Source organism: Schistocerca piceifrons, chromosome 3, assembly GCF_021461385.2.
Source record: "Schistocerca piceifrons isolate TAMUIC-IGC-003096 chromosome 3, iqSchPice1.1, whole genome shotgun sequence".
Classification (NCBI taxonomy): domain Eukaryota; kingdom Metazoa; phylum Arthropoda; class Insecta; order Orthoptera; family Acrididae; genus Schistocerca; species Schistocerca piceifrons.
Window position 1 is genome coordinate 679,375,821 of NC_060140.1, and position 22,021 is coordinate 679,397,841.

A 22,021-nucleotide genomic window follows, 5' to 3' on the forward strand; every position below is an offset into this window, starting at 1 on the left:
AAACTCAGATTCATAGGAAGGATATAGGCAATGTAATTCATCTGCGAAAGAAGTAGCTTATAAAACACTTTCCTGATCGATACTTGAGTATTGTTAATCAGTCTACAACACTTACCAGTTTGTATTAACAGAACAGATGGACAAGATCCAACGAATAGTGGCAAGTTTCGTCACGGAATCGTTTGGTCGGTGCGAGAACGTTAAGGGGATGCTCAACGAATTCCAGTGCCAGACACTACAAGAGTTACGTTGTGCAACACGGAAAAGTTTACTATTGAAATTGCGAGAGAGGTAGTTGCAGGAGGAGTCGAACAACATATTTCTTCCACATACGTGTTGCGAAACGACCACTACGAATACATCCGAGAAAGGAGAGCTAATACGGAGGTTCACTGACAGCAATTCTTCCCACACACCATTCGCGAATGGAACAGAATAGGGGGTTAGTTATCGGTAACAAAAGTACCCTCCGACACACGCCGTCAAGTGGCTTGTGGAGTATAAATGTAGGTGTGGATTAATAAGACATAATTTTCAATGTTAGTGGGTTACACTGAGGTGACAAGTCAATATCGCACCCCCCTGCGGGTTCGGGGGTAAGAATAGGCCCGCGGTATTCCTGCCTGTCGTAAGAGGCGACTAAAAGGAGTCTCAAACGTTTCGGCCTTCTGTGATGGTCCCCTCTTGGGTTTGACCTTTTTTCTTCCAAATTTCCGTCGTCAGTGCGTGCCATTTGGGGAAGGACACCTTACGTGGTGTTTTTGTATTGGTCCATCATGCTCCACCATCTTGCATGTTACCTATTGTCGTGTGGGGGGGACTACGCCCAACATCTTCTGGGTTGTCTCCTTCTCACCTTGTGCGCACTCTTCTTCTTAGCGCCTACGACAACTGTGGACCCTCTAAACACCTAAAATCCAGCACGGTAGCCAGTCCGTTGTGGTGGGGTCGTCATGTACCCTCTTGGTGGTAGCCCCCTGACCACGCAGGGATCGCACTACAGATGCCAGAGCTGTTTCCTCCCCATGCATGCCAAGGAGTATGTGCCCATCTTGTCTGGGGCACGGGGACTCCGGGCAACGGGATATCGGCCAGGTACCCGTTGCTTTGGCTGGGTGGCGCCCTTGGGGAGAGCCCTCGTTCGGAGTAGGTGGCATCTGGGCGGATGTGGCGCAATGAAGCGCAATAAATCACACCAAGCTGGTGGTCGCACGGCCACCAGCGTCTCTAAGCGAGGTAGAGTCGACTTCGATGCTGCGCAATATGACCCTCAGCCGTTCCCCTCGTTGGCTGCGCCATGGGAGGGACGCCGATCTAGTGCCAAGCGGGAGCCTTATGTACCGCAATACCTTGTCTGCAGCAGGACTGATGGTGACTCCTTTCTTATGACGAAGCCTCTGTTTTTTGTGGAACACCTGGAGGATAAGTTTGGGGAAGTGGCGGGGTTGTCTAAAATGAGGAATGGGTCCATCCTCCTCAAGACGTCCTCCCCAGCCCAGTCACGAGCGTTGCTCTTGTGCGATAAGCTGGGTGACGTCCCTGTTACCGTCACTCCCCACAGTAGCTTAAATATGGTCCAGGGGATTATTTATCATCGTGACCTCTTGTTACAATCCGATGACGAGCTGAGAGCCGACTTGGAACGACGTGGCGTCCATTTTGTCCGTCGTGTGCATAGAGGGCCCAAGGCTAACAGGGTGGCCACCGGTGCCTTTATCTTGGCCTTCGAGGGTGATGTCTTGCCTGAGAAGGTCAAGGTAATGGTTTACCGTTGCGACGTGAAGCCATACGTCCCTCCCCCGATGCGGTGCTTCCAGTGCTGGAAGTTTGGGCATATGTCCTCCCGTTGCCCATCCAGCGCTACATGTCGAGATTGCGGACGCCCCTCTCATCCCGATTCTCCATGTGCGCCCCCGCCTGTATGTGTCAACTGTGGGGAGCACCACTCTCCATGCTTGCCGGATTGCCCCGTTCTTCATAAGGAGCGGAAGATCATGGAATTTAAGACCCTGGACCGGCTTACTTATCGAGAGGCAAAACTGAAATATGAAAGGTTGTATCCTGCTTCCCTTCGACCATCTTATGCTGCAGCCACGTTATCGTCGCCCACGCGAGCGACGGTTGTCGCCTCATCTGTGCCGCCTTCAGTGGGCCCTCGGGGCCGTGTATCTCTGTCTGCCCCCCTCGTGCCTGGGGGCAAGCCTTCCTCTGTTGCCCCCTTAGCAGTTGGGGGCACACCCTCTTCTGTCGCTCCCCCCAAGCTTACTTCGGGAGTGACATCTGCTCCACAACCGGGAGGCTCGATTCCTCCCCCTCCTTCTCCGGCGGCGTTGCCTCCGCCGGTTCCTCTCTCGCGGAAGGGGTCCCTTGGGGCTCTCCCTTCCTCCGTTTCTTCTCCTTCCCAGCCAGATGTCAGCCAGTGGCTGAAGGTTCCGCCACCTGCTGGTCGTAGGGCTTCTGCGTCGTCGTCAGCCTCCGACGCTCCTTCAGAGAAGCTCTCCCAGCCCTCTCACCCTAAGGGCAGACACGAGAAGAAGGAACGGAATGTGTCCAAGAAGAAGGACGTTCCGGCGGTTTCAGCACCGCCTGCTGTACATAGTCCTGGCTCCGGGGATGAGGTGGAGATCCTCGCCTCTGCCGCGGATCTCGGCCTCACGGAACCCTTGGGGGCCTCTCCTATGGACTCAGCTGACTCTCCCCCAGTGGCGGCAGTTGGCTCTGAAGCGCTGTCTGCCTCTTAGTCGCATTCACGCCCTCCCAGTCCCTTCCTGCTTCCATTCTCCAATGGAACTGCGGCGGTTGTTTCCGCCACCTGCCTGAGCTCCAGATGCTTCTGAGTGATTCCCCTGTTCTCTGCATTGATCTGCAGGAAACTTGGTTTCCTGCACTACGGACCCCCGCCCTTCGCGGTTATCAGGGATACTATAAGAACCGTGCTGCCTGTCATCGAGCGTCAGGTGGGGTTTGCCTCTTTGTTCACCACTCTGTCTGTAGTTCGCCAGTACCCCTTCAGACGCCTTTAGAGGCAGTTGCTGCCAGGGTTGGGCTCTCGCCGGCTATTACTATTTGCTCTGTTTACATTCCTCCAGATGGGGAGCTCCCCCGACATGTCTTGGCTGCGCTGCTGGCTCAACTCCCGCCACCGTTGCTGCTTCTGGGCGATTTCAATGCCCATAACCCTCTATGGGGTGGGACTGTCTCTGATGACCGCGGTCGGGCCGTGGAGCATGTGTTGGCTCAGCTCGACCTTAGCCTCTTGAACACCGGTGCTCCCACGCATTTCAGTGTGGCCCATGGCTCGTTCTCGGCCATAGATCTCTCTATTTGCAGCCCTGGACTTGTCCCATCCCTCCACTGGAGAGTGCATCCTGACCTGTGTGGTAGTGACCATTTTCCCATCTATTTGTCACTACCCCAGTGTCATTCTTCAGGGCGCCTGCCCCGCTGGGCTCTCCACAGGGCTGACTGGCCAGCTTTTACTTCCGCTGCAACCATTGAGTCTCCCCCACAGGGTGACATTGACGAGGTGGTCCGTGTTTTAACCACGTCCATCATTTCAGCGGCCGAGGCTTCCATCCCCCGTTCTTCTGGCCTCCCTCGGAGGAAGGCTGTCCCCTGGTGGTCGCCGGAGATTGCTGAGGCTATTCGCGACCGTAGGCGGGCTCTCCAGCGTCATAGGCGGCACCCGTCTCTGGAGACCCTCATCGCCTTTAAGAGGCTCCGTGCCTTCGCCCGTCGTCTTATTGCACGGCGTAAGCAGGAGTGCTGGGAGAGGTACGTCTCATCCCTGGGCTCCCGTGTCTCCCCCTCGCTCGTGTGGTCCCGGATCCGGCGGATTTATGGATCCCAGACCCCTATGGGTGTCCCTGGGCTCTCCTTGGACGGCGCTGTCTGCACGGACGCTGCCGCCATTGCTGAACGGCTAGCCGCGCACTTTGCTCAGAGCTCTGCGACTGCATCCTATCCCCCCGCCTTTCGCTCTCTAAAGGAGCGAGCCGAGCGGACGCCGTTCTCATTCCACACGCGTCATTCTGAACAATACAACGTTCCTTTCAGCGAGAGGGAATTCCTCGCTGCCCTCGCCGATTGCCCTGATACAGCACCAGGCCCAGACTGCATCCACGCGCAGATGCTGAAGCATCTCTCCAGGGACTGCCAGAGACACATTCTCGCGATATTTAATCGCATTTGGAGCGAAGGCGTGTTCCCGTCGCAATGGCGAGAGGGTGTTATTGTCCCCATCTTGAAGCCCGGTGCGGACCCACTGGCGGTGGACAGCTATCGTCCCATTACCCTCACCAACGTTTTGTGCAAATTGCTCGAACGTATGGTGGGGCGGCGTTTGTGTTGGGTCCTTGAGTCGCGCGGTCTCCTCGCTCCATCCCAGGGTGGCTTCCGTCGGGGCCGGTCTGCAGTGGACAATTTGGTGCGCCTGGAATCTGCTGTCCATACGGCTTTTGCCCGACGTCAGCATCTCGTTGCTGTATTTTTCGATCTGCGGAAGGCGTATGACACCACATGGAGGCATCACATCCTCGCCACGTTGCATGGGTGGGGTCTTCGTGGTCGGCTCCCGGCTTTTCTTCAAAGCTTTTTATTGCGCCGCTCTTTCCGGGTGCAAGTCAGTGCCACCTCTAGTTCCTCTTATATACAGGAAAATGGGGTCCCGCAGGGCTCGGTGTTGAGCGTCTCCTTATTTTTAGTGGCCATTAATGGTTTGGCTGCAGCAGTGGGGTCGTCGGTGTCTCCTTCTTTGTATGCAGACGACTTCTGCATCTCATTTAGCTCCACGACTACGGGAGTCGCCAAACGCAGGCTGCAAGTCGCCGTTCGCAAGGCAGCATCATGGGCTCTGACTCATGGTTTTCAGTTCTCTGCTGCCAAGACTCGGGTTATGCACTTCTGCAGGCGTCGGACGGTCCACCCTCATCCTGAACTTTACCTCGACGGCCACCTGCTTGAAGTGGTGGACACTTGCCGCTTCTTGGGACTCGTGTTTGATGCCCGGCTCACATGGGTTCCTCATATTACTCAGCTGAAGCAAAAATGCTGGCGGCACCTCAACGCCCTCCGCTGCCTTAGCCACACGTCTTGGGGTGCGGATCGCTGCACGCTGCTGCGATTGTACAGAGCCCTTGTGCAGTCTCGGCTTGATTATGGGAGCCTGGCCTATGGGTCTGCATCACCCTCAGTGTTGACGTTGTTAGACCCCATACACCACTGTGGGGTCCGGCTTGCAACTGGCGCTTTTCGTACGAGCCCCGTGGATAGTCTACTGGTGGAGGCCGGGGTTCCCCCGCTGCGGATTCGCCGCCATCGACTGCTCGCCGACTATGCTGTCCACGTGCATTGCTCGCCAGGCCATCCCAATCGTCGCCTGCTTTTTCCTGCCATGGTCCTCCATCTGCCCGAACGGCGACCTAGGTCTGGGCTTTCCGTCGCTGTCCACGTTCAGTCCCTGCTGTCCGAACTGGGGTCATTCCCTCTTCTGCCTCCCTTCCGGGTCCATACACCTACACCTCCCTGGTGTTTGTCCCGGCCGTCTGTCCGTCTGGATTTGGCACAGGGACCTAAGGACTCGGTTCCGCCTGTGGCCCTCCGTCGCCGTTTTCTTGCGCTCCTCGAATCATTTCCGGGCTGTGAGCCTGTCTACACGGATGGTTCCCTGGTTGATGGTCGCACTGCCTACGCTTTTGCTCACGCTGCCCATGATGAGCATCGCTCCTTGCCGGCTGGCTGCAGTATTTTTACTGCAGAGCTGGTGGCCATCTTGCGCGCTCTTGAGCATATGCGTTCCTGCTCAGGTGCGTCCGTCGTCATCTGCAGTGACTCCCTGAGCAGCCTCCAGGCCATCGACCGCTGCTATCCCTCCTCTCCTCTGGTGTCCTCCATTCAGGAGACTGTTTCCGCCATTGCCCGTTCTGGTCGTTCGGTGGTCTTCGTTTGGACGCCCGGTCATGTTGGCATCCCAGGGAACGAACGTGTAGACAGGCTGGCCAAAGGGGCGATCGACGTCCCGGCTTTGGAGATCGGTCTTACGGCTCGCGACCAGCAGCTGGTGTTGCGCCGTAAGGTGCTTGGGATGTGGGCTGCTGAGTGGCGTGGCATGACAGCCCCGAATAAACTACGGGCTGTCAAGGAGACGACCGCGGTGTGGCGTTCCTCCCTGCGGGCTTCTCGCAGGGACTCGGTGGTCCTGTGTCGGCTGCGCATCGGCCATACGTACCTGACGCACGGCCATCTGTTGCGTCAGGAGGATCCCCCACTGTGTCGGTGTGGGTCCCGGCTGACGGTCGGCCACATTTTGCTGGAGTGTCCTCGACTGCGCACACTCCGGCAATCTTTTAATCTCCCGGGCACTTTGGCTCTGGTTTTATCCGACGATGCCTCCATGGCTGATGACGTTTTAAATTTTATCCGTGGTAGTCGTTTTTATGGTTCGATTTAGGGAGGTCCTGCGCCTTTCCCTTTCTGTGTCTTTTGTCCTTGTGTCTGTTGCTGTTCTGGTGTGCCGTCAGATGGTTGACTCTTTCCCTTTTTTTTTTTTTTTTTTTTTTTTTTTTTTTTTTTTTTTCTCGTGGTCAGTCAACCAGTCTCCGGCCATCCTCCTTTCTTCTGTTTCTTTCTGTCTGGTGCTCCTCTGTCCTGTTCTTGTCTGTAGTGTTTCTTACTGCATTTGTGTTCTTTTAGCGCCTGGGGGGACGTCTCCTCCCCCTTTGGTTTTTATCTGCTCCATAGATTTTGGGCTCGCCTGATTTTGGAATGGGGGACTGATGACCTTCGCTGTTTAGTCCCCCTTAAACATCCCAACCACCACCATCAATATCGCAATATCGTGTCGGAGGTGGCCAAATCGAATGTCAGAATGTTCTTCAAACCAATCGTGAACAATAGTGGCCAAGTGACATACCATTTCCAGTCAATTAACAATTCAGTTGGACCAGAGGACCCAGAACATTCCATGTAAACACAGCTCACGCCATTATGGAGCCACCACCAGTTTGACAAGCAGTGCCTTATTGACCATGGCTTCGTGGGCTCTGCGCTACGCTCGAACCCTACCATCAGCTCTTACCAACTGAAACAGGCACTCATCTGACGAAGCCACAGTTTTCCTGTCGTCTTAGGTCCAACCCAAATGTTCACGAACCCAGGAGAGGTACTGCAGGTGGTGTCATGCTGTTAGCAAAGGCACTCGCGTTGGTCGTCTACTACCATAACTCATTAACGCCAAATTTCGCTGGACTTTCGTAACGGATGACATTATTTCACGAATTGTTGCTTGTCTGTCAACACTGACAACTTAACGCAAACGCCGCTGCTCTCGGTCGTTAAGTGATGGTCATAGGCCACTGTGTTGTTCGTGGTGAGAGTTAATGCCTGAAATCTGGTATTCTTGGCACTCTCTTGACGCTGTAGATCTCGAAACATAGAATTCCCAAACGATTTCCGATCTAGCTCCAACTCCCAATCTGCATCAAAGTCTGGTAATTTCCGTCGTGCGGGTTTAATCGTGTTGGAAACATTTTCATATGAATCACCTGAGTACAAATCATAGCTCTGCCAATGCACTGTCGTCTTCCACTTCGTGTATGCGACAGTATTGCCATCTGTATATGTGCATATCGCTGTCCCATGACTTTAGCCACCTCAGTGTGTTTAAAAATGTTTAAACGTTGAAGGCTGTAAGAGATGGTATGTTCAAATGTTTTATCGTTAATCTATTGTTTATTATCTTTCTTTGTTCATTCCGCTGAGCTATGAGAAACTCGACCCAGTGGAGAAGTTGATAACTAGTACAAGGCTAAACTCATTAATGAATCGGCAAAGAGTTCGCATCTGAATGGTATCTGAATTGTTCAGTGCGCGCTTGCAAAAAACGCCTGTTATCGTCCTCGTCGATTTGTCGCAGAATGACTCATGTTTTGAGTACTTGACGATAACTTCTGTTCACCCCCTGAAGAAAAGCGATTTGTGTCAGTGTTATACCAGACGTAATGACTATAGGTTGACGATTTGAAAATAAAGTGTGTGTGTGTGTGTGTGTGTGTGTGTGTGTGTGTGTGTGTGTGTGTGTGTGTGTGTGTGTGTGTTTTAGCCAGTGTTTACTTTTATTGAGATTACCTGACAAATTAAAATTGTGAACCGGACCGCGAAACGAACCCTGTGACCACTGCCTTTCGCGAGCAAGTGATCTACAGACTGAGCTATTATTTTGGCTAAAAATCAGTTACTGTACCAAAATGCAATGAACTACTACGTTGAGTAAATGTTGATGCAAAACTTAAACATTGCCAACACATCCTGCAAATTATTTACATTATGCAAGGCATTAATTAAAAAAAGAAAGTATACAAAAAGACTCTACCAGTATACACTTTGTGTCCACAAGAATATGAACACGCAATTTTGGGAATTTATGTTGAGTTCCTATGGGACGCAACTGCTGAGGTCGTAGGTCCCTAGGCCTACATAGGACTTAATCTAACTTAAACTAACTTACGTTAAGGTCAACACACACCCACGCCAGAGGGGGGACTCTAACCTCCGACGGGGGAGCCGCGTGAACGGTGCCAAGACGCCCCTTAGACCGCACGGCTACCCTGCGCGGTCTCTACAGCTTAACTTCTGCCATCATCTCTTTCCTGCCATCCAAACTTAAGAGAAGTTGTTCTTTTATAACAAGCGGGACTTCTATTATGGCGTGTAGTAGATAGACTGCAGTTGCAATGAATCGAAACCCGCCATTTACCTTCCCTCCGACTGAGCATGTGTGTACATTCTGTTCTAAAGCTTTAGATACTTTGATTTTCAATTAATTGTATGACAGTCAACACTGTCGCTATTTGTGACTTAATAACCGTATAGTCAAAAGCTATAGGGTGCAGCGCGGGAACTTTTATTTGAAACGCTTGCCAAACAGCGGTCATTACACATTGTTGAGTGGGGTTGAGCGCATTCGAAAGAGCGGGAGCATTTTTTGGGTGGGTGAGAGGGGGGGTTAGTTTAGTAGCAATCATGGAGCTGGACGAGATAGAAGCGCACGTTCGGTCATCGCAGCCCAGGGTGCATTCAGGGAACAGTTTAACATCGCGCCTGCGGGTTGTGGCCCTGATGGAAAATATTATGTGGGTGGACACGTTTATGGATACCGATAGTGTGCAGAAAAAGAAACAAGAATCTTCAGGAACCACCGGGACACGAGAAAACGCCGAGAAAGTTAGCCTGAAGTCTGACTCCCCCTCCCAGCGATCTGCACGCAAAAATGCAGCAGCTCATGCAATTTATGATCGCAAAGAGACGAATTCTCCATGGAGACTTGAAATTTTATCCATAGAAACTGGCAGTGATGCGCACACGTAATCCACGCGGATTTTGTTTCACGAAAAAAATCTACGTTCTTCAGTGAAGAGGCACATTTTCATTTGTCGGGATGCGTATGTAAACAAAACATGAGATATTGAAGTGGCGCGAAACCACGAGAGCAGCCGAGCGGTTCTTGGCGCTTCAGTTCGGAACCGCGCGACTGCTACGGTTGCAGTTTCGAATCCTGCCTCGGGCATGGATGTGTGTGATGTCCTTAGGTTCAAGTAGTTCCAAGTCTAGGGGACTGATGACCTCAGATGTTAAGTCCCATAGTGCTCAGAACCATTTGAACCATTTTTGAAACCACTAGAACTTCATGAGCAGCCCCTGCATACGGAACGTGTGACCGGTGTGCATTACGCACGTACGTTACTGGCCCGTGGTTTTTCGAGAGCGATAGCGCAGTTGCGATCACTTCTGAGCGTTATGTCCAGATGATCGAGGAGTTTTCTCTTCCCGAACTTGAAGAAATGCATGCAGTGAACGTCTGGAGCCAACAAAACGGCGCCACGGCTCACATGACACGAACGTCAATGACACTCTTGTGCGAACACTTCCCCCACCGTTTCTTCACTCTGAGGGGGCGATCTTCAGTGGCCAGCTCGCTCGCCATATTTAACACCGTGCGACTTTTTCTTATGGGGCTATCTTAAATCATTGATGTATGCCCATTGTCCACAGACCCCTAGTGAGCCATGCAACAATATTTTTGCTGTCATGGTCAACAGAGACATACTTGCTCAAGTGGACCGAAACTTCTGATTTTGACTGGCCAAATGCATTGAGCAGAATGGTGGCCTCCTTAAAGATATCATTTTCAAAAACTAATAAAATTTTCAAAATCTAATAAAATAAAACTTTTACTTATATGGAGAGAAAATTGTGTTAAATTAATATCTCCACTACTTCCCGTTTTTTGATTTGACAAAATAAGGAAGTTCCCACGCTACGCCCTCTACTATACTTCTGTGTTTCGTGAAGTGCGCTACTTTATATTTCTCTTTATTAAGAACAAGTAGCCCGTCCTCGTCAAGTTGAAATTGGTTCTCTATCCGGTTATTAACATGTAACGTGAATAGCAATGATTCCATTACACATCCCTAAGGTACATCCGATATTAATTTTGGGTGTATGGTGACTACAGTTACGATAACGTGCTGAACAGTGCCAATTACGATTTGGTGTATCCACATTAGACAACAAACGCCTCGCTTCTCCGTGCTGGGCTGACCTTACCCTACAGTCAAGGCATCGGCTAGACCAGGAGTTACAAACTTTTCCTGTGCCGGAACACTTTTAGAATCCTGATACTTTGATGGAAGATCTTGTTTATTTTGAAGGTTAATAAAATAATTAAAATGTTAAAAAAATGGGAAAACTCGTTTTATTTAGTTATTACTTCAATTTTAAATCATAACTAGCAACACAGCAAACATAAGGCAAATTTTAAATAAGAAAAATGTGGCAAAACATGATATTATTAATAATTTTCACGGAACACTCACTCACTTCCCGCGGAACTCAGTTTTGCAAATCTTGGGCTGGACACTATTTCTTGTATGTAAATTCACTGGTCATGACTGTATGCAGCGGTTGTCTTCCGAATAAGATAATAACAAAAAGTTATTTTAAAATTTTTGTCGTTTTACTTTGTGTAGGTTATGTAGACTGGCAGTAGCAAGAGATGCAGTTGTGAAAAAGATAAATTTGTTAAACTCAGATGTAAAGTTAAGAGCTAGAAAGTCTTTGTTGAAGGTATTTCTTTAAAGTGTAGCCTTGTGTGAAAGTCGTTACACTCGGAGGACCTTTAGCCGCCACTAAGCCTTAAGTGTGCTATTGTTCGTCAGCTGGAGCCGCTATCAGATCATTTTGTTGATAGCGCGATTATCGGAATTAAGGTGCTCCAGCGTCAGAGTTAAGAGAGGGGCTATCTACATCTCAGCGATATGCTGCAAAACATCAGAGCGACAATAAAAAGACAGATAGCCGCCGCAACACAAGCACCAGTCGAGGTCTTCTGCACGAAACGATAGAGGTCTCAATTGATTGCGTTAGTGGTTCAGATCACCGTGAGGCTCGGAAACCTGGCAGTGCTAAAAGGAGGATTATTTCTCTTCCCAGCGGGTCTTTCATGGGTCCAGTACTGAAGTCTAACATATTCTACATATTCTTGTAAACTTGCTCTCCTGAATGATACTGACGAAAACGCGAGCTTTTCGGCGAGGCAGATATTAACATTACGGTTCGTGACGGGAAAAAAAATTTAATTTTCTGCAAGATATTTGGTCAGTGTAATGAGCACCGTTAGGTAGCTGTGGAAACTATAGCAAGAGCAGTGTGTTTCTAATTAAAAAAAGGGTTCCTAGATATGGGACAGAAAAATCCTGTTTAAGTTTGTTGTATGGTATAGCTGCATTTATTTACACACAGATTTGTCGTATGATTCAAATGGCTCTGAACACTATGGGACTTAACATCTGAGATCATCAGTCCCCTAGACTTACAACTACTTAAGGAGGGTAGGACGTCAAACGGGCCGACTTGGAGCAGGAGAGGCACCACAGGAGATTTTAATTTCCAGTGCCTATACTTTTACAAATAAATTCCTAAAACTTTGTCAGCATGACCAGGAAGGATTCAGGATTCACACTCACAGCAGTGGAAGTTCAAAAACATAACAAAATAATTTTTTTTACATGTGAAATTTCATCATTTTATTCACTTACCATTGGCTGCATTTGTTGCTATAGGTACACTTTTCTCCACAAGTAAGAGAGATTCTTTGATGAATTTTGCGCAGCATACAAACCATACTTACAGGTGCATGAAACTCTAGAATTTTCCAAATCTATTAAAAACTGTGGTACAAAAATGAGAATTAACTACAACATTTTATTTTTTTCTAAACAAAAAGCTTAAGAGATCAAGAGATGAATACACTAAGCAGATTCAGAAGGATGTAGGTTGCAGTAGGTACTGGGAGATGAAGAAGCTTGCACAGGACAGAGTAGCATGGAGAGCTGCATCAAACCAGTCTCCGGACTGAAGACCACAACAACAACAACAAAGCTCAAAACGTAAGAGCTCATTCATTTTTTCATAAATTAAATAGATTCTAGAGTTTCACACACCTGTAAGTATGGTTTGTATGCTGTGCAAAATTCGTCGAACAGTCTCTCTCTTACTAATAAAGAAAAGTATACCTATAGCAACAAATGCAACCAATAGTAAGTAAAAAAATGATGAAATTTCACTCGTAAAAATTTTATTTTGTTATGTTTTTGAACTTCTGCTGTTATGAGTGTGAATCCTGAATCCTTCCTGGTCATTCTGACAAAGTTTTATGAATTTACTTGTAAAAGTATAGACAGTTGAAATTAAAATGTCCTGTGGTGCCTCTCCTGCTCCAAGTCGGCCCGTTTGACGTCCTACCCCCCTTAAACCTAACTAACCTAAGGATATCATACACATCCATGCTCGAGGCAGGATTCGAACCTGCGAACGTAGCGATCGCGCGGTTTCAGACTGCAGCGCCTAGAGCCGATCGTCCAAAACGGCCGGCAATATCGGGTGTACCTTAGGGATGTGTAATGAGGGTCATTGCTATTAACGTTACATGTTAACGACCTGATAGAGAACCAATTTCAACTTGACGAGGACGGGCTACTTCTTATTAATAAATAGAAATACAAGGTAGCGCACTTTACGAAACATACAGGGCGTAGCGGGGGAACTTCTTTAGTTTACCAAATCATAAAACGGAAAGTTTTATTTTATTAGGTTTTGAAAATTTTATTTTATTAGGTTTTGAAATGGTATCTTGTAGGAGGCCTCCATTCTGCTCAATGCATTTGGCCTGTCGAAATCAGAAGTTTCGGTCCACTTGAGCAAGCATGTCTCTGTCTCTGTAGGCAATGACAGCAAAAATATTGTCACGCGGCTCACCAGGGGTCTGTGGACAATGGGTATACATCAATGATATAAGATAGCCCCATAAGAAAATGTCGCACGGTGTTAAATATGGCGAGCGAGCTGGCCACTGAAGATCGCCCCCTCAGAGTGAAGAAACGGTGGCGGAAGTGTTCGCACAAGAGTGTAATTGACGTTCGTGTCATGTGGGCCGTGGCGCCGTTTTTTTGGAACCACACGTCCCCCAAATGCATTTCTTCAAATTCGGGAAGAGAAAACTCTTCGATCATCTGGTCATAACGCTCAGAAGTGATAGTAACTGCGGTATCGCTTTCGAAAAACTACGGGTCAGTAATGTCCACTTTTGCGTAATGCACACCAGTCACACGTTCCGTATGCAGGGGCTGCCCATGAAGTTCTCGTGATTTCGTGCCACCCCAGTATCTCATGTTTTGTTTACAGATGCAGCCAGACAAATGAAAATATGCCGCTTCACTGAAGGACACAAGGGAGTCATGAAGCAGGTTTACGACCAGGACTTGACATAGATTTTTGCGGGAAACAAAATCCGCATGGATTACGTATATGCACCACTGCCAATTTGTATGGATGAAATTTCAAGCCCCCACGAAGAATTCGTCTCCCTGCGATCAGAAATTGCATGAGCAGCTACATTTTTGCGTGCATATCGCTTTGGGGGAGGGGAATTCGAAGTTCAGGCTTACTTTCTCGTTTTTTTTTTTTTCTGGTGTCTCGGCGGTTCTTGAAGATTCTTGTTTCTTTTTCTGGACACTACCGTTATCCATAAACGTGTCCATCCATGTAACAATCTGTTTTCGATCAGGAACACAAACCGTAAGCGTGATGTTAAATTGTTCCCTGAATGCACCCTGGGTTGCGATGACAGAACGAGCGCTTCTCTCTCGTCCAACCGCATTATCGCTGATAAAAACTAATTTTTTAAAAAATTAGATCCCACACGTTCGTAAACACTTAACCCCACACAACACTGATTAATGGCCGCTGTGTGGTAAGCGTTTCAATTCAGGAAATTCCCCCGCGCTGCACCCTATAGCTTTTGACTACACAGTTATTAAGTCACAAATGGTGACAGTGTTGTCTGTCCCCCCCAGGGGGTCAACAACTCTTTCGCGGATACATGCGTAGCGAGCACGGGACCCCGAGCTAATGTGGCCTTCCTTCCTTTCCGGGCTGCATACCTTCCCTTTCCGCATCCTTCCCCATCCCCCATCTTCGCCCGCCCCCCCTCACCGGCGCCTCTTTCCTTCCCTTTCTCCCCCTCTGGGAGTATGTTTTGTGCCTACGTCCAGAGACGGACGCTCGACACTGTAACAAATTCTTTGCTTTCTCCGCTTGCAAGTCCTCGTCCTTCCTTTGTCCTTCTCTTTTCCTTACCTCTTCTCCTTGCTCTTTTCTCCGCTGCGCCGTTTGAGACCTTTCCTTTCCCTTTCTCTTTTTTCCTCCCTGTGCGTGTCTGAAGGCTGACCCACGCATTTCTATGCGTAGCCGGTGACAGGGTAACGCGTAATTCCCCGCCCCGGGTAGACAAGTAGGATACGTACGTACCCCCTGGTAACGGCCAGGCCCAGGGAGGGGTGATTACCCGAGCTGATACCTTCCAAAGGTGCCGATTGGTCCCTCCATCCATTTGTCAGGAGGTGTGACCTGAGGTGTGAACAATCACCTAAGGCGGGAGTGCCCTCAGAGACGGCCGCCACAAGGAAGGAGCGCGCCATTGGAGACGTCGGTAATCATGGGGGGATACTTTCGCAATGGTTTCCTCATCTTCTACTGTGTCAGCTCACAAGCGTAAGTTCAATGAGTCTCAGCCACACAGTCCTTCCATCGTTGCCACAGTTCCTTGTTGTTTCTCGGTCTGACGAAGGTTACAACTTCTCCACGGTCAACCCTTTCATTATTCAGAAAGGTGTTGACGCAATTGCAGGTCCTGTAAAGTCTTGTTCCAGATTACGAAATGGCACCTTGTTGTTAGAAACAGTCAGTGCCCTCCAGGCACAAAAATTGCAGCTTGCTTCACTGCTACAAACCTTCCCTGTCCAGGTGGAACCGCACCGTACTTTAAATTCATCAAGTGGGGTTGTTTATACTCGCTCCCTCGACTGATTGTCCGACGAGGAAATTCAACACTACCTGTCTGACCAGGGCATAACGGCAGTTCATACAGTCATGAAAAGGGTTGACACGAACATCATTCCAACCTGTACTGTCTTCTTGACATTTGACAAAGTTCAACTCCCATCGAAAATCAAAGCAGGCTATGAGAATTTCCGTTCGCCCTTACATCCCAAACCCTACGTGTTGCTATCGGTGTCAGCAGTTCAATCACACCAGCCAGTCCTGTTCCAATCCGGCCAAATGTGTTACGTGTGGCAAGGATGCCCATGAGGGTGCTTGTCCACCTCCATCCCCTCGTTGCATCAACTGTATGGGTGACAACGCTGCTTCCTCTCGAGATTGCCCCATTTTTAAAGACGAAAAGCTCATTCAGGAAATCAGAGTGAAGGAAAAGGTGTCTACCTTTGCTGCTCGAAAATTATTCGCCAGTCGACAGCCCACCGTGCCTCAGACAGGAAAATACAGCACTGTCCTTGCCTCTCCTCGGCCAACAAAGGAGGCGGCCACGCAGACTTGCGACCTCACCTTTAGTGCCACGGTCGTCAGATCGGCCAGCGCAAAGATTGCCCGTTCAACCTCACCACTTTCGCCTGCCCACTCTATGGCTCGCCCTTCATCGGGTTCTGCTAAATCTCGAGCCCAAAAGTCAGACACGAAGACTTCGAAAAAAGAGCATACTCGTGAAGATTTTTTACGTACCCCAACTTCACAACCATTGGTTCCTCCTTCATCTAAACATCATGTTTCCAAGAAGGCTACTAAGAAAGCCAGTTCATCTCCTTCTCCACCAAGGCGTGTCTCATCTACAGCACCACCTGGCGGTAATCGCCCTCGGCCATCTTCTGTGTCGCCGAGGCGCACTGCTGGTGGCCGATCAACCGGCCGATCGCTGGTGTCAGGAGCTGCTCCTGAACAACCTATGGACCAGGATCTTCTGCCTTTGGCTGAATGCCATTCCATGCTGTCAGTCGCAAGCTCTGAGCAATCGCTGAGTTGACGGCAACCTTGGTCACATTCCTCCATTTTCTGTTCACCCCATGTCCATTATCCACTGGAATATCCGCGGCCTTCGAGCCAATCGGGATGAATTGTCGATTCTCTTACGATCCTACTCGCCGGTCATCTTCTGTCTTCAGGAAACAAAGCTGCGTCCCCATGACCGCTTTGTTCTCCCCCATTTTCAGTCCGTCCGATTTGATCTCCCCTCTGTTGAAGGCACTCCAGCACATGGAGGACTCATGATTCTTCTCCATGATACTCTCCATTATCACCCAATCCACGTAAACACTTCCTTCCAAGCTGTCGCTGTCCGTCTTTCCCTTTCTGGATATACCTTTTCTCTTTGCACTGTATACATTCCATCGTCCACACCAATGGCACGAGCTGATCTCCTTCATCTTCTTGGTCAGCTTCCACCCCCCTATTTGCTGGTTGGGGACTTCAATGCCCACCACCCGCTTTGGGGATCTCCACATCCTTGTCCGCGTGGCTCACTATTGCTAGACGTCTTCCACCAAGCGGATCTAGTTTGCCTCAACACTGGGGACCCTACATTTTTGTCTGCCTCCACGACAACTTTCTCTCATTTGGACCTTTCGGTTGGTACTGTTCCGCTATCTCGGCGCTTCGAATGGTTCACCCTTGATGATACACACTCGAGTGACCACTTTCCATGTGTCCTTAGACTGCAGCCTCAACAGCCATATATGCGCCCGCGACGCTGCAAGTTTGGCCAAGCTGATTGGACACTTTTTTCGTCTCTTGCGACATTCGATGACCGTCACTTTCCTAGCGTCGACGATGAGGTCACACATATTACAGACGTTATTCTTACAGCTGCGGAACGTTCAATACCACGCACCTCCGAATTGCCCCGGCGCCCCCCAGTTCCTTGGTGGAACGCGGCATGCCGTGACGCAATACGTGAGCGGCGACGTGCTCTTCGCGTTTTCCGCCACCATCCTACTTTGGACAAATGTATCCGCTATAAGCAGTTCCGAGCGCGATGCCGTCGCGTCATCCGCGATAGCAAGAAGGAAAGCTGGAAATTCTTCACTAGCTCATTTAACACCTTCACTCCCTCCTCGGAAGTTCGGAGTCGGCTTCGACGGTTCTCAGGCGCGCCTAGCTTCTCCCCGGTCTCTGGGCTGACTGTCGCGCATGATACATTAGTGGACCCCGTCGCAATTTTTAACTCATTGGGTCAACACTTTGCTGAGATTTCGAGCTCTTCAAATTACCCGCCAGCGTTTCTCCTGAAGAAACGTGCAGCGGAAGTGCGACCTCTTGCTTTCTCCTCTCAAAATCGCGAAAGCTACAATACTGTTTTCTCCATGCGGGAACTCCAACATGCACTCTCTTCTTCTCGCTCCTTCGCCCCAGGACCGGATGGTATCCACAACCAAATGTTGCTGCATTTATCATACCATAGTCTGCGTTACTTCCTTCGCCTTTATAACCGAATTTGGACCGACAGTACTTTTCCCAGACGATGGCGGGAAGCTATCGTCGTTCCTGTTCCGAAACCTGGAAAGGACAAACATCTCCCCTCTAGCTATCGCCCCATTTCTCCCACGAGTAGTGTATGTAAGGTTTTGGAGCGTAAGGTGAATTGCTGTTTAGCTTGGTAGCTGGAGTCCCGCAGTCTTTTAACACCTGCCTAATGCGGTTTTCGAAAGCATCGTTCTGAAGTTGACCATCTTGTTGCTCTCTCCACTTATATCATGAACAATTTTCTCCGGAAACGCCAAACAGTAGCAATATTTTTTGATCTGGAGAGAGCATACGATACCTGTTGGAGGACAGGCATCCTCCGCACACTGTTCTCTTGGGGCTTTCGAGGTCGGCTGCCCCTTTTTCTTCACGAATTTATGGCAGAGCGCATATTTAGAGTGCGGGTGAACACCATTCTCTCCCGTACTTTCTCCCAAGAAAACGGGGTACCCCAGGGCTCCGTGCTGAGTGTTGTACTGTTTGCCATTGCCATAAATCCGATTATGGATTGTCTCCTTCCTGATGTCTTGGGCTGCCTCTTTGTGGACGATTTTGCAATATTCTACAGCTCTCAACGGACCAGCCTTCTTGAACGACGTCTTCAAGGATGTCTCGGTCGCCTCCACTCTTGGAGCATCGAAACCGGCTTCTGTTTTTCTCCCAGTAAGACAGTTTGTGTTAATTTTTGGCGTCGTACGGAGTTTCTTCCACCTTCCTTTCATCTAGGACCTGTCAGCCTTCAGTTTTCGGACGTCGCTAAATTCTTGGGTCTTATGTTTGACAGAAAACTGTGCTGGTCCTCCCACGTTTCCTATCTTTCGGCTCGCTGTCTGCAACCCCTCAACACCCTCCGTGTCCTGAATGGTACCTCCTGGGGAGCGGACCGAGTGGTCCTTCTCCGCCTCTATCGTGCCTTAGTGCGCTCGAAATTGGACTATGGAAGCATAGTTTACTCCTCTGCTCGGCCGTCTATTCTTCGGCGTCTCGACTCTATCCACCACCGTGGATTACGTATAGTGTCTGGAGCTTTTTACACCAGCCCTGTGGAAAGCCTTTATGCTGAGACTGCTGAACCTCCGCTGTCCAATCGGCGAGCTGTCCTTCTGAGTCGTTAGGCTAGCCATTTGTCTTCCATGCCTGCTAAACTAGCCCATCACATTTTTTTCGACGCCTCCTTGGATTTAGGGTATGCAGGCCGCTCTCCTCCTTACTACCCCCGGGAGTCCGCTTCCGTCAACTGCTCCATTCTCTTTCCATCCGCTTTCCTAAAACCTTCTTGACAACTTGGGGTACAGCACCGCCTTGGCTACGTCCCCGGATCTGCCTGCTCCGTGACCTTTGTCAATTTCCCAAGGATGGTACCCCTTCACTTGTTTATCGTCAGGCGTTTGCTGCTCTATGTGCACAAATGAAGGAAGCCACATTTATTTACACAGATGGCTCGAAAACATCGTTAGGTGTAGGGAGTGCCTATATTGTTGGCGACACCCCAAATCGATTTCGGCTTCCCGACCAGTGTTCGGTTTATACTGCGGAGCTTTACGCTGTTCTTCAGGCTGTCCAATACATCCATCGCCATCAGCGGTTACAGATTCTCTCAGCTCTCTCCTCAGTCTCCAAGCTCTGTACCCTGTCCACCCTCTGGTCCACCGGATTCAGGACTGCCTGCGCTTGCTCCATTTGGAGGGCGTCTCTGTGGCGTTCCTCTGGCTCCCAGGACACGTTGGTATCTGTGGCAATGAGGCGGCCGATATAGCGGCTAAGGCTGCAGTCTCTCTTCTTCGGCCAGCTATTCGATCGATTCCCTTCGCCGCTCTACGGAGCGTTTTATGTCGTCGTGTTGTTGTTTTATGGCACGCACATTGGTCGACACTTCCCCATAATAAATTGCGGGACGTGAAAGCTCTTCCCTGTGCTTGGACCTCTTTCTCCAGAACGCGTCGTCGGGAGGAGGTAATTTTAACTAGACTCCGGATAAGGCACTGTCTTTTTAGCCATCGACATCTTTTAAGCGGCGATCCTCCCCCACTCTGTCCCCACTGCTCTCAGCTGTGGACGGTGAGACATCTTTTAATTGAGTGCCCCTATTTTACTCCGTTACGCGCCCGTCTTCAGCTGTCGCCTGAGACATCGTCCATTTTAGCAGATGACACGCGCTCGACCGATCGCGTTTTCGAGTTTATAAGTGCCAGTGACATGACGTCAGTCATTTGAAGCTCTTTTTGGGGACAACCAACCCCTTTCTGTAGTGGATTTTAAAGCTTTCCTTCTGCTTTTAGTTTCTCCAATTTTTTGAGTTTTGGTCCCATTGCTGCTTCTTTCCATTTTCGTTTTTTACCGTTTCCTAAGTCACAGAGCGGGCGATAATAACCATAGCAGTTTTGCGGCCTAAAAACCAAAACAAAAAAGTGTTGTCTGTCGTACAATTACTTGGGGATCAAAGTTTGAAAAAATTCTAAAACATAGTGCCGCACTGCCCGCTGAGCGCCTAGCTGCATGCGGTGGCGGCGTTGACGATACACACGTCGGCGAGGCATAGTGCTTCAGTGCTGTTGCAGATAGAGCTCACAGTGGAATGGATCCGCTGGCGTGCACTTCCCGCTTATATAGGAGACGAGTGACCTTGATTACAACAGAATGTACACACATGCTCAGTCGGAGGGGAGGTAAATGGCGCGATTCGATTCATGGCAACTGCAGTCTGTCTACTACACGTCACAATAGAAGCCTCGCTTCTTATAAAACATCAACTCCTCTAAAGTTCGTAGGGTAGGAAAGAGAAAATGGTGGAAGTGAAGCTGCAGAGGCTTGTGGTAAGTTGTGTTGGCGCGCGGGGTAGCTGCGCTGTCTAAGGGGCGTCTTACCACGGTTCGCGCGTCTCCCTTGTCGGAGGTTAGAGGCCCCCTCCCTCTGGCGTTGTCCTTAGCGTAAGTTAGTTTAAGTTAGATGAAGTAGAGTGTAGGTCTAGGGACCGATGACCGCAGCAGTTTGGTCCCAAGGAACTTATCACAAATTTCCAAAATTTCGTGTTCATACTCTTGTGGATACAAAGTGTATACTTGTATCGTCTTTTTGTATATCTGTTCTTTTTTTAATTAATGCGTTGCTTAATGTAAATAATTTGAAGGATATGTTGATAATGTTTAAACTTTGCATCAATATTTGCTCAACGTAGTAGTTCATGGCATTTCGGTGCATTAACTAAGTTTTAGTAAAAAAATTAGCGCAGTCAGTAGAGCACTTGCCCGCGAAAGGCAATATCCGAGGTTCGTTTCGCGGTTCGATACACATTTTTAATTTGTCAGGTTATCTCAGTCTTTACTACAGACTATATTAGCGTCACATTTCTCAGATAGTATTTAGGTATACACTAAATGTACCATCAAAATTATATCAATGTACGATACATAGTTCTGGAGATACGTCATAAACACTGCGATGCGTGAGGAACTACCGCATCATACATGACTTTCTAATTTATTACTTCTTTACTGGTAACTCTGTTTGCAACACATTTCGCGGATAGTGTCCATGTACGTCACGGAATGTACTTGCAAAATTATATCACTGTACGACAATAACAGGAGGTGCGTCGTCATAAACATTGAGCTGCGTGAAAATGAAACTGCAGGGTGAAATTCGCTACAGATGTAGGTGATACATGTGCTCAAATGCATGTGAAATATGTTAAATATATGTGAAATGTATTTGACATATGTGTACTTGAGCAAATCCACGTGTAAGCAGCTCATCCTAGAGTCCTGGAACTATTTCAACCAAATTTGGTACAAGTGCTAGTTACAATCATGAAAGAAATACTGTGGGGTTTAGAAGCACCAGATTGCTATTGTGGTGAGCGTGATCATGTGGAGAGAGAGAAGAGAAAGGAAGAGATGGAGAAATAGCGAGGCGGAAGGTGGAGATGGGCACTGAAAGGTGGGAGGAGAACATCGACAGAGAGGGGAGAGGAAGAAACGGACAGGGAAAGGAAAGATGAGTAGACTGACAGATGGAGGAGGGAGAGAAGACGAACAGCGAGAGGGGGGAGGGAGGAAATGAACAGGGGGTGAGAGAGGAGGAGGAGGAGGAGGAGGAG

At 49.1% G+C, this 22,021-nt stretch overlaps 2 protein-coding genes across 2 annotated transcripts in view; both read left to right on the forward strand.

Moving 5' to 3' along the window:
* Positions 1–22,021, forward strand: part of LOC124787862 (cationic amino acid transporter 2) — a 437,092-nt gene that overhangs the window by 190,688 nt on the left and 224,383 nt on the right. The window lies entirely within an intron of this gene.
* Positions 9,019–22,021, forward strand: part of LOC124788958 (protein RNA-directed DNA methylation 3-like) — a 52,030-nt gene continuing 39,027 nt past the window's right edge. Inside the window, exon 1 of the mRNA XM_047256247.1 lies at positions 9,019–9,359. Coding sequence (XP_047112203.1) covers positions 9,019–9,359 — 341 coding nt within the window. The remainder of the gene's footprint in view (positions 9,360–22,021) is intronic.